The 14794-nt window shown below is 43.9% G+C and overlaps 1 protein-coding gene and 1 pseudogene across 4 annotated transcripts in view; one reads left to right on the forward strand and one right to left on the reverse strand.

Moving 5' to 3' along the window:
• LOC146204598 (uncharacterized) overlaps positions 1 to 14794 on the reverse strand; it is a 118874-nt gene that overhangs the window by 48327 nt on the left and 55753 nt on the right. For all 4 annotated transcript variants that reach the window (XM_084589292.1, XM_084589291.1, XM_084589290.1 and 1 more), the window contains exon 8: positions 154 to 307. In XM_084589292.1, coding sequence (XP_084445418.1) covers positions 154 to 307 — 154 coding nt within the window. The remainder of the gene's footprint in view (positions 1 to 153; positions 308 to 14794) is intronic.
• LOC146204600 (uncharacterized) lies at positions 3817 to 7767 on the forward strand (annotated as a pseudogene).

The following is a 14794-nucleotide window of genomic DNA, read 5'->3' on the forward strand; positions in this document are numbered from 1 at the left end:
AAAAACAGCGCGAAAACGAAGACGAGACCACACACAACAGGTTATGTGGTCTTGTCTTCGTTTTCGTGCTGTTTTGCACCAACTAGCCCAGGAATATGCTCTCTTGCGCTACGACATCTCTCATAGCACACACGTCCAAGTCACTATACTCACCAGTGCCGCCTACACTGCAAAGCATTTCGGGTGCGCACATGCTTTGATACTGCCTTCCAGTTGATCTCCTTCAGTGTTGCAGGCCTGCCACCAGTTTGCCTTTTGACTGCTTGCCTCAGCAACTCATCTTCAGCTTTTTCCCACTTCCCTGTAGCTGCCACAGAAGGAAGAATGTTATGAAATTTTGCTGCATACTTGTGTAAATATGCTATGCAGGCATGTTTATATACTGCTAGTTTTGGAAAAAAGATATCTAAATAGCAAGCATAGGTGTGATTTTAAAATAACCACAGGTCTCTTTCACTTATACCAGTGAGAAAATCGTCACTGAACAACCCTGGTACCCTCTATAGAGACATCATTGCTGCTCACAGAGGGTCTTATACAGTGTTATTTTCTTTTTCCGGTTCATGTTAAAGTGTCCATCAAGCTTCGGCTATACTAACAAGACTTGGCATCATGTCCCTGCTCACCAGCAGAAAACATTATCATAAAGGTGTGCCAATTTTGATGGGAACTTCAAGCTTCAATTCCATTTAAACCCTAACCAAAGAAAGCTTAGACAATGTGTACCTATTAAAGGGACAATGATTGCATCTTCAGTAGAATAATAGAACCTATTTTTATTCCTTCATTTGTTTGATGTGCAAAGCTGCTTTCAGGAAAGAAACTTGCAAGTGAATGAATGCATGTTTTGTGCTGGGGCAGTCAAACTTGTGGCATCAAGCATGGTATCATAGTGCATGCCACAAAAGGGCTAGCTGTGATGTCACTACCATCGTCATATTTTTCACCATTTTGATGTCTTCTGTGCTTTCTAATGCACTAATATGCATACACTCCAAGAAGGCATCCAGCCAATAGTCTCACATATCTCAACCACAAGATCGCGGTGCAGAAAAATACGCTATCCTACACTGGTAACAGCTGGCAGGCTCAGACAAACATGGGGTAGCTACCGTAAAACTCGAAAACTAACTCTTCATTCAAGAGAACTACGGAGCTCAACCCTGATATAAGAGACAGCGCTGTCGTAGACAACCAGGAATTAGAGACTCTTTCATCTCCTTTGTTTGCCATCCAACCTTTCAAATTAAGCAGACCTGCTTTGTAACAGACATCGGATACAGAAAACATTCGCTAATAAGTAGGGGTGTGCAAATACTGAAATTTTCGAATATGAATCGAATACGAATATGAGAAAAAAATGCCTTTAAAAATCGAACCAAATATCAAATAAGAGAAGCAAACATTATCCGTCTTGTTTATTTCAGAATGCATGTAGTATTTGCAGACTTTTATGAAACCGGGTGGAGGAGTAATATCACTGCTGAATACAGTAACCCGTCCGTAATCCAGCCTTCAAGGGACCAGAAAAAATGTGAGAATTAACTGAAAGCTCAAATTATCAAAATGGCCTTAAGAAACACTGCCAAAAACTGTTTGTATCACAGTAATTTTACCTAATGAACACCAGCATGATAACGGTCTGCATGTGAGCCGAAACCGAAGTGAAAAGAAGTTTTTTTTTTTTCTTTTCAGTTTTGTCAAGTTTCTTGCTTTGCGCACTGTCGGGAAGACCCTCTTCCCAAAAGGTAAGGTTCCTCTGCACAAAACGGCTCTGCTGTGTTTCAAGGATGTTTCACCGCATAGTCAACATGGCCAAGCATTGTGATGAAGTGCGCACTGCAGTGATGTTTTTGATGTTTTCGGTAATTTTCGATCATGATGAAAATTCCGAATATTAGCTCTTTAAACTGAATACGCATCAAATAACAAACATATTCGAGTCACACTCGAAATTTCGAATATTTGCACACCTCTAGTAATAAAAGAAATTATCTTAGAACTTTGTCTACAATCTTGCATACAGAAGGCATATGTTTACTTAAACTGCGGGTTTTTTCTCAGCATCGTGGATGCAGCTACACACAGAGCTCATGTCAACTAATATCGAGCGGACTGGTAATATCGAGGTAGTACTGGTAAAGGTCTCCTCAAATGCGAGTGCACTGATGCTACTGACAAAATGTGATTTTGGAGCATTTTTTGGAGCATTAAATTTTTAAATTCGCAGCACTTTGGAGCACAGAAACACCAATTTAGGAGCATTACCAATCTGGAGCTCTGGAGCATGAGACTTTCAGTTTCCAAATTTTTTAAGTTGGCAAATAATGCTGAAAAAAACTTGTGTAAAGAAAATTACGCCATTAAGATTGTCAATACTTGCAGAGAATCACACATGACAGATCTCCACACAAGTTTCATGCTGTATAATTAAAACAAAGACACCTTCCAAAAACATTTCACACGATGTTAACACGAAGAGCACATACTTTGCATATGCTCGTGAATACAGTAGCCAAAATGTGCTGGTACCCTTTCTCTTTCTTTGCAATGCTGACGTTTCATTGATTCTACTCCACAACAAAATCGTATCTTTCTTTTTTTTATTTAGGTCAGCCAGTTCTGTAGCATTTTATATACTGTTATATTATATTAATATTATGCACTCGGTTTTGCCTCATGCAGAAGTAATTAATCAGACTCAATAGTCTTCGCGACCCTTGTGATCCAGGGAGTGTTATGACAATCACCGGTGGGCATCATGTTCATACGCAAGCTTTACTATTATTATCATTTTCACTAAACCCCTGTCCTGTCTATCCTCCTCTTTTATTTCATTTTACTGCCTACTCATTGCATCTCTATTTCCTCCAGCACTTAAGTGTTCGAGTGCAGATGCCGTGACTGGCACAAACCTTTTCCTTCCTTTTTGCATTACTATTTTGAATAAATAATACATTAAAATAATTAATAATAATCGTAATAAAGTTGTTCTAGTCCGCTGGCTGCACTCTATTCAGGCGTGACTCAGAACCTGACAGACAACAGACATGCACCATGAAGGGCACATTTTTGAGAGCCTTCCACTCCCCAACTTACGCCACTCTTATGGTTTAAGCCCATGAGGTTCCTACCACCCAATAGGTGAACATGAGAGTTCTAGATTATAACAACATATGAATGCCGACACTATTTACTCGAATAGTCAGTCCTTTCTACAGTTATTACGATGAGAAAAACTCACAATTAGAAGCAAGTGATAGAAAAAAAGTAGGATTCAGAAAACCACAGTCATTAATTACTTTGAAAATTTAAACTAAACAACACTAGGAATCACTTAAGGTATGAGGCCACTTTGAAAACTTAACTTTTAAAAAAAAAATCAATTTTTTGAATATTGTTTTAACAAATTACACATTCCTTTCTGTATGATTGGCAAAAAAAAAATTATGCTTCTAACTAAAACCGTTCCAAAGATACAGCCAAATTTGTAACCCCCTGTGCATTTTGCAAAACCAAAACTAACACAGTTTCGGTTTCTACATAGCGAAAAATATTTGACTCCTTTGGCGGACTTACCTTTTTTTTGCACCATAATTTTTCAGTTTACAATCATAAGTTTTTCGAAGCGTGTATGTTTATTTTTGCTTTCATTTATTAACAACAGTGCTCGCAAGAGGGACGCATAATGTCTCGATCATGTGAGTTGTGTACCCTGGAGCGTTCCCGCGCAAATTGAAGAATCTGCTGACCGTGCTTACTTGGTGCCTCGTGTGCCTCAACTATTTCACTTCGTTGTTTACGTGCTTTACCCACATGGGAAAGTTTAGAGTGCAGAGGAGACGAAAGCGAAAGTTTGCCGGAAATAGACACACGACAGGTGAAGATGGCGACGAACCGAATCCCACCAACGTGAGTGCTTCAGCAAGTGCCTTGAAACTCGGAGATGTGGAGGACAACAATGACTATAAATCGAATTCTACGCTGGAAGGAAACAGGATAATTGACCTTGACATTCTGTCAAATGTTTTTTCATCGCTTGCGTGTCCGGAGTGCTTGGCAACATCCCTGAAGCTTGAGGAGCGCTCCTATGCAAGTGTGCCTTGTGTGTTGGCTACTGTGTGCATTGCATGTGGCTATGAGAACCATTTCTCCTCGTCAAAAAAGTCAGAGCATTCAGTGGAGAACAATGTTCGACTTGTATATGCAATGCGACAACTAGGAAGTGGGCATGCGGGTGCGAAAACATTTTGCAAAATTATGAATATGCCTCCACCCCCGTGGCATTCCGCTTATGATAAATATCTTTGAAGGTGTCTGACGCTGCAAAGGAGGTTGCATCGAAGTCAATGATTGATGCAGCAGCTGAAGTGGAGAAGGCTGTAAACAGTAATCAGTGCGGAGTGTCAGGGGATGGCACATGGCAAAAACGAGGCCACTCTTCATTGAACGGCTGTGTTTCTTTGATATCTGTGGATACAGGAAAAATAACTGATGTGGAAGCTTTTTCCAGCACATGCAAGTCATGCAAGATCAACAGCAAACTGAGTTTTACAAGCAGCGAATTCCTGGAATGGAAGACGAATCACACAACTTATCATGCTAACCACACAGGCACTGCTGGTGGTATGAAGCCAGTTGGACTTTACCGCATGTTTGAGAGGTCAGAAACGACGTGCGGTTTGAAATATGTGCACTACTATGGAGATGGAGACTCAAAGAGCTACTTGACAGTGAAGGATATTTATGGACCAAATAGCGATAAAAAATTTGAATGCATTGGCCATGTCCAGAAACGGGTTGGCTGCTGGCTAAGAAAGCTGAAGAAAACAGTGCGTGGATTAGGTGGCAAAGGAAAATTGACTGATGGGCTCATTGGTCGCCTTCGTCGGAAATCTTGCAGGAATGAAACAGGCAACGCTAGCTAGTTTGTTCCACTGCAGTTCCACGGACGACAATCCAAGGCATGGGTTGTGCCCATATAGGAGCAACCAGTTGGTGTGCTTTCAACCGAGCTAAAGCGGCTGGCCAATGTACCTACAAGCACAAGGGAGGATTTTCAAATGACGTTCTGAACAGGGTAAAGGTTGTGTACAAAGACCTTTGTTCAGACGAGCTCCTCAAGAAATGTTTGCATGGCAAGACACAGAATGCCAATGAATGTTTCAATGGCCTGATCTGGAAAAGGGTACCTAAAAATGTCTATGTAAGCCTGCCAACACTGAAGTTTGGCTTATATGATGCCGTGTGCCAACACTGAAGTTTGGCTTATATGATGCCGTGTGCATTTTAACAATGGGAACAGAGGGACACTGGATGTCTTGAAACACATTGGGATCGAGCCTGGACGCCACACAATGAAAGCTTGCTCGACAGGTGACCAACAGCGCATCAAGAAATCCTCCCGTCAGTCTACCGATGTCGCAAGAAACGCAAGGAAAAAAAAGCGAGCAGACGCACGAGCGAAAGGAAGTAAAGACAAAACGAAGGAGGACCTGAGCTACAAATGTGGTGGATTTTAACCCTCCGGGATGTTGTTGTATAACATTTGTAGCTATATCAAATCTCTTTTGTTGTTTTTCTCGAAACTTACTTTTCTGCCGTTTCATCTGGCGCGAACATTCATAATTTTTTTCCTCGAATAGATTTTTAAACGAAACTTTGAAAACCTATTCTTGATATATCAATCTGTGCAACCAACTACAGAAAATAAAATTGAGCGATAAGATTTGTTATTGCTGCATTTGTTTTAAAAACATTCCTTGCTGAAAACTGTTGTTTTTGGTAATATTGTAAATAAAAAACGCCAATTGATGGTATCGCAATTATTTTAGTTCATTGCACAGCTGATGGCTTTATGTACATAACTGCAAGAGGAATTTTCCTTGTGGTGAGCTATATGTGAGTTATGACTGCTGGCGTGGGATGCATTATTAGTACATTTTTCTAGAATAAAAAATTAAAAAAAATTTTTTTGTGTGTATTTAAGAACTCTGATTAGAATACAAAAGGCAATCTTTAAATATAGATCACTAATTTTCTCTTTGGATTCGCTACCAAAACTTTTCTTCTGAAAAGTGACCTCATACCTTAAAGCTAGTTTTTTTTTTTTTTTCCTTTTGACGTAGCTGTGTCCACAAGGCATGGATAATGCTGTCGTTCTCAAATTTGCATCTGCAATGTGCAAAGTTGAAAATCAGACGGTGCCACGTCAGGACTGTAAAGAGTGAAGGGCATCATAGTCCAGATTGTTTCTTTTGTTCTCAGGCTGGTGCGAAGGAAAAGAAACTCATACAAAGTAGACCCACAAGCCCTTGTTCACTGAGGGCACAAAGGCATGCACGTTGACCAATAATACTTCGGAAAAAAGTATATATAGGTCAAGCAAATATGCAGATGCAAAATTTGTGAATCTCAAAAATACTAAATGAGTGACATTCGAGAAAAAAAAAAAAAAAAAGGGGGGGGGGGGGGAAGGATCTACTTTCTGGGTACTCCTTGTAAATATGGGGGGGGATCTACTTTCTGGGTACTCCTTGTAAATATAGGCACCACAATCCCTTGTTCTTTTTTTGCCACTCTTTTTCATTACACCACTATTGTAACCACGACCGGCTTTATTACTTGGCGACCTGTTCACCGGCACCCCCTACTAGTCACCGATTTCTTGTTGCTTGTTTAGTTCCCCTGAGCGCCGCTGCCCTCCATGGCGCCACAACTTATCCACATCCCACGCCGCGCTGGTTGCGTGTTGTTGTGTTGCGGTTGCTGTAGTGCTAATTCCTCGCGTGCTCATGTGCGCCTTTACACCATGCTTTCAGCTATTTTTCTTCGTTCCAGCCTACGAGTCGGAAACTTTATTAGTGGGAGCAGTATTTAGCTTTCATGGGGCACCAATGCACCATTGCCCACGATGGTATATTGTCGCGTTCCTTTGCGCAAATCGAGTGGGCGCACCGCGAAGGGAATATCCTTCCACGAGTTTCCCGTTCCATCACGAAACTGCGGAACCAGTGGCTCAAAAGAATCTCTCGACAAGCAGAAGGTAAGATATAGCAACCACTGATACATTCGCTTGGCTGTGACAGCTAAAATTACCGTTGAAATATTGGCTCTTGGCAGGGCACACGCATCATTAAATGGATACTTTTTGTGTCACATATGTTTACCTCAGCTCGTTTTTTTCCGTTCATATTCTGAACTGCAAAATTTCATACTCGTGAGGTGAGCTCCCTCAGGACTTGTGTCCAAACTCTCAGTTTTCGCGCTCTCATCAGAATGAAGAAAATTCGCAGGGCCTGGGAAAAATTCATGGCCTCCAAGTGACCGCAGTAAAGTGTGCAGCTTACACTTCATTGCAGGTGATTTTAAAGAAGGCACTAAGATTAAGAAGTTGAAGCCTGATGCTGTGCCGTCGGTTTTCCCCCTGTACCCCACATACCTTCAGCAGGAGGCGAAAAAGGAGATGCATACTCTGAAGCGTAAAGCTGCAAAACCAGCTTCACCCACAGGGAGAGGTGCAAAGGCAGGGAGGTAAGTGCTATATTTACCAATTTTCCTTTATAAAAAAATTTTTTGTTTGATTCAGTACGATTTATTAATCCAACAGAAAACAAATTTTTGTTTTCTTTCACTAATTGCATTCTAAATCTAAAGATGCACATCACATAACACATGCACATAACATTCATGTTTCAGGCTGAATGCAAATATAACTGATCCAGCGGCCTCTTTGATGCCACCGCCCACTACAATGCCAGCAGCTAACAGCCCTAAACCTCAAGTCGAAGAAGATCTTCAAAGTGTCTCTCGGGAGGGCCCCACAAAAAGCACATCACTTCAGCGCATAACGTTGGACTCCTCCCATGACATTGCCCCTAAGCCCACTTTCACTGCAAAATATACAGTAGTGCATGGAGCGCAAACTAGGCTAACATTTGCACGCATGACGAAACTGATGAAGCAAATGAGCACACTGAAAAGGAAATGACACAGACTCACAAACAAGAGAGATGAGCTGCAGGCAGAGGTTTTTGTGCTTAGGCAGCAGGCCAAAAAGACAGAAGCCATTATGAAGAAATCCAACTTAAGAATTCTTGAGGTATGTATGGTATGGAAACTATCCTGAATTGTGTTTGGCATGCAAAATCCCCATCTGCATACAACCTGCTTCGAGAAACTGGAGTTCTATCGTTGCCAAGCCGCTCAACATTGAAGAGATTTATTGGGACATGCACCGGAGAAGTGGTGTCGTCGCTTATCAAGTAACGGCTTTACATGGAGGCAAAACTCCATTCTGAGCAGGTGAAATATTTCAGCTTTTTATCAAAATAATTCTCTCATATTTGTATATTACTATATTTAGGCACGCTTTGGCTCTCTGGTGATGGATGAAATGTCTCTCAAGCAAACCACCAGCTACCAAAAGCAGTCAGATGCTGTTCATGGCTTTGTCGACCTGGGAGGTGCAGAAGCAGACTTTGGACTACAAGATCAACGGGCAACTCATCTGTTATGCTTTGCATTTGTAGGATTTTCTACCTACTACAGGTATATTTTTATATTGTACCCATTTGAGCAGTTCCTTAGCTAAACTAAGACAATGTGTGTCAAGTCTCATTTGTAAATGCAAATGTTTCTTTAGGCTCCCAATTGGGTACTACTTCACAAAGGCACTGACAGGAGAGCAGCTTCAGCTCCTTGCCTTAAAGGTAATGCAGTGTGTGGAAGAGGCAGGTTTCAGAGTTGGACGCCTTGTAGGGGATAACCGCAAGTCCAACTCTAAGTTTTTCTCCAACCTGTCGGGTGGCCTCATACAACCTGTTGTCGAGTAAGTAATGGTTGTTAAAACCTGTACACATTTTCATTGTAAAAATCCTTTAGAACTTTCACCAAAGTGACATATGGTTTTTATCATATGGGTGCTTTATAATTTATTAATTTTTCTTTAAGCTGAATCCGTGAATGTAATTTTTTTCCAGGCACCCTCTGAGTTCGGATCGTGAACTCTTCTTTTGACTATTGTCATATACTCAAAAACATAAGGTCCCAGTTCCTCGAGGTGAACAGACTGTTCAGGAGAAATGGAAAGTTCATTCTTCTAGACTTCCTAAGCTACAATGAGAACTTTTCTACGTTAACCATTCATATTTTGCTTCACTAACATATTGTCTTCTCGCAGACTGCTGTACAAAATCCAGAAAAAGCAGGCTGCTTTCAAATTGGTGAGGTGCCTAACCAAGAAGCACCTGTGTCCAACAAATTTTGAAAAAATGAATGTCTGCAGGGCTGTCCAAATTTTTTCACCGCAGGTAAAGTATGCAGGCATATAGTATTAAACAGGTTAATTAGCTATATCAGAAGAATGAACAAATAATTATTGTTCTCATTTAGGTCACCACAGTTCTGCGATTTTTGCAATAACATGGACAGAGCCTTGGAGCTCCTGGCTTCCAGAATTGTCTGCAAACCATGGAATTCATGGAATTGGTGCATAAATAGTTTGTGTTTCACAATATTAGGAGCCTCACCCTTCACTGCATCAGCAGAGATGCCTTGAGGATACCATTTTATAGTGCAGATGACGAGAGGTAAGTGATTGGCTGCCTTGATGCTGACCTTATTTTACTATGAGAAGCATAGCTTTTTATAGTTGAATGAAGCCCAGCTTCCAGCCTAGGGCCTATGGAAAGCACATTTCTTTATTACAGTTACTGAAAAGCCCATTGCCATTTTTCTTTAAAACATGCACTATTTTGCTACTCTACAAACTTTTTTTCTTTTTCAGGCTTTCATGGCTAGACAACAACTTTCTCAACTACTTTGGGGAATGGAAATAAGCCATATCGTATAAGATGGAGTTCCTGTCTGAAGAGACATGCAAGGCACTGAGAGTGACAACCATGTCAACAGTGCTATGCACAAAGTTCCTCTTGAAGTCAGTATTTCATTTTGTGCTGACAGCAAAATTTTCAAGTGACGATGTAGAGTCACTCTTTTCTACAATCAGGCAACTGAATGGGTCCAATGACTAAACAGATGCCTATGCAGCCTTATCATCCCTGCAGAATATCTTGGTCACTGGGGTCGTCCATGCTTCCTCCAGTGCCAATGTTGGGAGTGTGGTGGGCTCGCTGGGGAAAGCATCAATACTCTTTCCTGTTTCTGTGAAGGCCACCTCTGACACTGCAATCAGGAAGCTTGCCCTCCCTCATCTTGCTGCACTGGACCGCTATCCAAGTATGCAAAGGAGTGTTGAGACAACCGATAATACTTTTTGCTCTTCTAGATGTGTACTTGCCGTTTCTAAGTTTAGCATGAAAAGCTAGAATGCCTGGTGCCAAACAGTGACTCGAAAACAAATTTTCAGATACCAAGAGTTGAGGATTCTGCTTTTTTCCGATTATACTTTAGCTGCTTCAACAGTCTTTCACACCTGCTGTGAGCGTCAGAAAACTAGACATATTAACCTAAAGCTGAGTTCAGGTGCTGGCCCAAAATGGCCGTCAGGGTCAGTGAACGAGAGGATTAAAGGAAAGGATATTAATTCCACAGTTAGCAGTGCCTGAATAGTGACTTTTGAAGGATGCTTTCACCAAAGCAACTGTTTTGAATCCATTACCAAGTGATCTGTTCCATGAAGTAAGAGCATATCACCGATTTGTTGATCATTGTGCTTGCAAGCGGCTTGATTAGAATTGAGCTGCTACAATGTAGCATTTTGAAAAATAAGTGACATTACGTTCTAATCTACCTTCATTCTTGCAAGTGCCCCTGAACGAAGCCTTCGAGCCAGCACGCTGGATATGACTGCTGGCTTCCTGGTCAGAGCCGTGCAGGACTGCATTGAATGTGAGGGCTGCCTCAACAATTTGCGGGCTCCAGCCTAGCAGTCCACCACTACTGCCATCACAGCAGGCATGGACAGGGGATGGCTGCCATATACTGCTTTGGCATTTGTGGGGTTTGTCAGCCGCCTCAAAAAAGCTGCATCAAGCATCACTCCTGTCCTTGTTAGGGGGCCAAGGCCACTTAAGAAGTTCGCAGACCTGGTGCTGCCATCGCTCAGGAAGAATCCACTCTTCGTGTACTCCAAGGACACAACCGAGCCGCACAGAATGGTGCTGCTAAAGCTAATTATCCAAAAATTCCCAAGGCCATTTTTTCAAATTTCACCTTCGACCTTGCGGAACAGCATGCCAAACAAAAGGTCATCAATTCTGAGCCAAAATCACGCAAGATGTTGAAAGTGCAAGAACATTCCCACTGGCATAAAATAAATCATGTCTAGCGCACAAACTTGAGTCTGGCCATGGCTTATTATTCTTTTTTTTTAAGGCGAAAGCCTTTAATGGCTCATACTGTCGTGGACAAAGTGTGTCCCGCTTTTGCGGCGGCTGTTGCGTGGCGTTCCTTGGCGCGCGTTCTAGTGTGGGATTGCAGATGGCAGGAACGCTAGACAAGATGAGACTTCTGGAAGAAAGGTGCAGTATCTGTCACACTTTCTCCGACAAGTGTGCGTTTAGATGGTATGCCATCGCTCCTGTCGCGTGGCGTTCCTTGGCGCGCGTTCAAGTGTGGGATTGCAGATGGCAGGAACGCTAGACAAGATGAGACCTCTCAGGCTTTCGTTTTTTTTGTGTATTTCATTTCTAAAGATTAAGAGCCGTGTGAACCCTCTTGATTACAAAACAGGATATGCTGAAGGCGCGCTTTTTGTTTTAAATTGGCGAAAAGCGGCGTGGCTTCACCCTGCGATGTTGCACAGCATGAGCAGTCTTCAGTTTTGCGGCTGTACGGGAAACAAGAATTTCTAAGCAAATAGCACCACCACCGGACCTATCAGGGGCCAGATCCAGCAACGGTTCCATTCGGGAACTGGTTCCTTTAGCCGCTCCTAATTGGTTGCTGCGTCACGTCCGGCGCGACCCCCAAAACTTCCGGAGTCGGCTCCGCGTTTTTCGCCTAAGTCATGGAGCGGGGCCACCGCTCCGAAAGGAACTGTTTTGCCAGCCGGCGCAGGAACCGCGATGAGTTGGTCTGCTTCGAGATGGAACCGCTCTGCGCTCGCTGTGGCGCCTCATGGCCGTAGTCGAGCGATGGCGCGCGCCGCGCAGCTGCTTGAGTATGGCCGTGCTATCCTTTTTGTTTTGTGTGTGTGTTTTTTTGCGGGGGGGGGGGGGGGGGGGGGGCAGCGCTTTGCGGTTTTAGTAAACTGACGCAGTGAAGAAAAAAAAAAAAAGAAAAACGAGACGACGCCTTCTACATGTCTCAAGAGGTTTTGCGGCAACACTGTGTGCCGATCGCGAAGCGAAGTGGGGACGAATTGGGGCGCATGCCGGGCTGCCGTCAGAAGCAAAGGTGCTCTACGTGCTTCGATCGCCACTTTGCGATCGGGAGCTCTCGGTCAACAACAGTGCGACCATTTGAATCCGGCAGTCGCGGAGACAAATAATTCTCGTCTGTAAGTGTGCGGGCTGTTTTTGCCTCCTCCTACATCAGCGGAAGGGGAGCAGACGGTGGCTGACTGGATCGAGTGCGGTCGGATTCCATATGTCATCGGCTACGTCCTACATTGACAGCTATTCACGGAAAGTTCGCATACTCACAATGCTTGAGCGGCCAATAAGGCTACGGACGCTGCCCCGCTACATAGGCAGGCGCGGACGCGCCGGCACGGTGCCGGTATCAAGCAGCCCGTTCGCACTCGCAACGGCGGCAGCAACTCCTCCGTCATAGAGCTAGCGTGATTCGGACTGCATACCACGGGCGTTGCAGACCTCGTTCTTAGGATATTTGCCATTCTGTGCGAAAGACAGAACTTACAAAAACTTCACAGCAAGCAAGGAAGCAGACGACGCCGCTGCGCACGCGCGACACCATCTAGCAGCAAAAAAGGCACTCATGAGCCAAGAAAATTGCTTGGCACTTGTTAACAGGAAGTTTCTAAGAATATTTCCGTCCATTATTCACTAGTTTGCACTACTATGTAATTATTAGATTTAGTTCGTGCTTAGCACCACTTTGGTACAAGTATTTGGTACCAGAAAAAGCCACATGCTCGTGGTGGACACACCTACGATCTGGAGCCATCGCTGATTGGCCACTGTCTTTCCCGTCCCCGCCGTGAGGTGGCGCCCGCTGTCTTGCTGACGTCAAACTGACGTCATCTTGAAAGAGAACGGTTCACGAAAGGAACCTCCGCTGGATACGGCCCCAGTACAGCCGCTTTCTCAGCTTGTTTACGAATGCAAGAACTGCAGCTCTTAAAAAATACTGCTAAATGGTCTATGGGGACAGTTAGCAGGGAGCGCGAGACGTCACCTTACTCAAGAGCGTGGCTCACGCTCGTAGCGTTTACTGCATGAACACAGAAGGCTAATAGGTGCCTATACAGTAAAAGCTCGTTATTCGAACTCCACAGGACCGGGAAAAAAGTTTGAATTATCGAATGGCCTCGAAAAAACTGACAAGAATCATTTGTATTACAGTCAAACCTGGTTATATCGAACCCGGATATATCGAATTTTGGTTATATTGAACTCACGAAATATCCCCTTGAAAATCCCATGTAAAAGTATAGGAAAGCCGCGTCATATATCGAACTCAATTTCACCAGTTGTTCGATATATCGAACTCCGCACCACGCACTGGAAAGTGTGCCTTCCCCAAAGACGATCGCATCACCCTTGGCCGTTTGCCGCGTGACGTTTTCAAGCCACGTGCGGAAGGAATGAGAGGGGACAGTTCGGCGACGGTTGGTCTGGGCAGCGCCGCGCCCATTCCCCAAAGGTGCGCGCATCTGCAGTTATCGTGTCCCCCGCGCCAACACATGACATTTGCAAGCCATGTGTGTGGGTGTGCCCATTCTTTTGCCGAGCTATCTCCTTCAGCACGCGCAATGCATGCGCCAAGCCAGCTCAGTCCGTCTTTCTCCAGCGTGTGTTGCGAACCCTCTGCGTGCGGCGGCGCGATGGCGCCTGCGGATGTTAAGAAGCGGCAGTTCTCTCAGTTTCTTTTTTTTTTTCGCTTTTTTTTTTTTTTTTTTTGCGAGTCTTTTCTTATCGTTGTGCTGTACGCGCGGCGTAGCGTAAGATATGGCGGCTGCGGACGTTAAGAAGCGGCAGGTTTATTTTTTTATTTTTTTTTTTGCGGGGATGTTTATTATTATTATTTTTTTATTGTTTATCCTTGCATGCATGAATCAGCGAAAGCACGCGGTCAGCTGCTGCGATCATGACGCCCGCCCCAAGCGCGGCGTGATAAATCGAACCAGGCTTGTGCAATCAAGCCATCACGGGCACTCTGCCAAGTTCGCTCCCCGCCATAGCAGGAGCTATCAAAAGATAAACGCGCCCTGACGTTATCACTGCGCAGCATCTTGGCACGCTGCCAATGAGCTGTGGATGAGAGGCCTGAAACGGACTGACGCACGCCATCGACATGCAAGCGAAAATGCTCGCGATTTCTGCCGCCGCGGCGATGCAGAAACCTTGTTTGAGCTGCCGTGGTGGCTCGAGCGGCGAGAGGGACGCAGTTCCAACAAATTTGAAAATTTTCGCTCTGTCGCTGCCGCTCGTTGCTGAGATCGCTTAGTCGCTTGCATGTGAACGAGCTGGCCTTAACGCATTTTTTTTTTTTTTTCAAATTCTTGGGTGCAAAAGCGGAGGGTGGGTTCATTACGCGACAAATACGGTATCGTTTTTTCGCATCGTAAGTGCCGTCACAAGCCGATTTCTGTATATCGAATTATCGATATATCGAACTCTTTCGCGATCCCCTTTGAGTTCGATAT

Source organism: Amblyomma maculatum, chromosome 1 (genome assembly GCF_055883805.1).
Source record: "Amblyomma maculatum isolate TAMU_Amacu chromosome 1, ASM5588380v1, whole genome shotgun sequence".
Lineage (NCBI taxonomy): Eukaryota > Metazoa > Arthropoda > Arachnida > Ixodida > Ixodidae > Amblyomma > Amblyomma maculatum.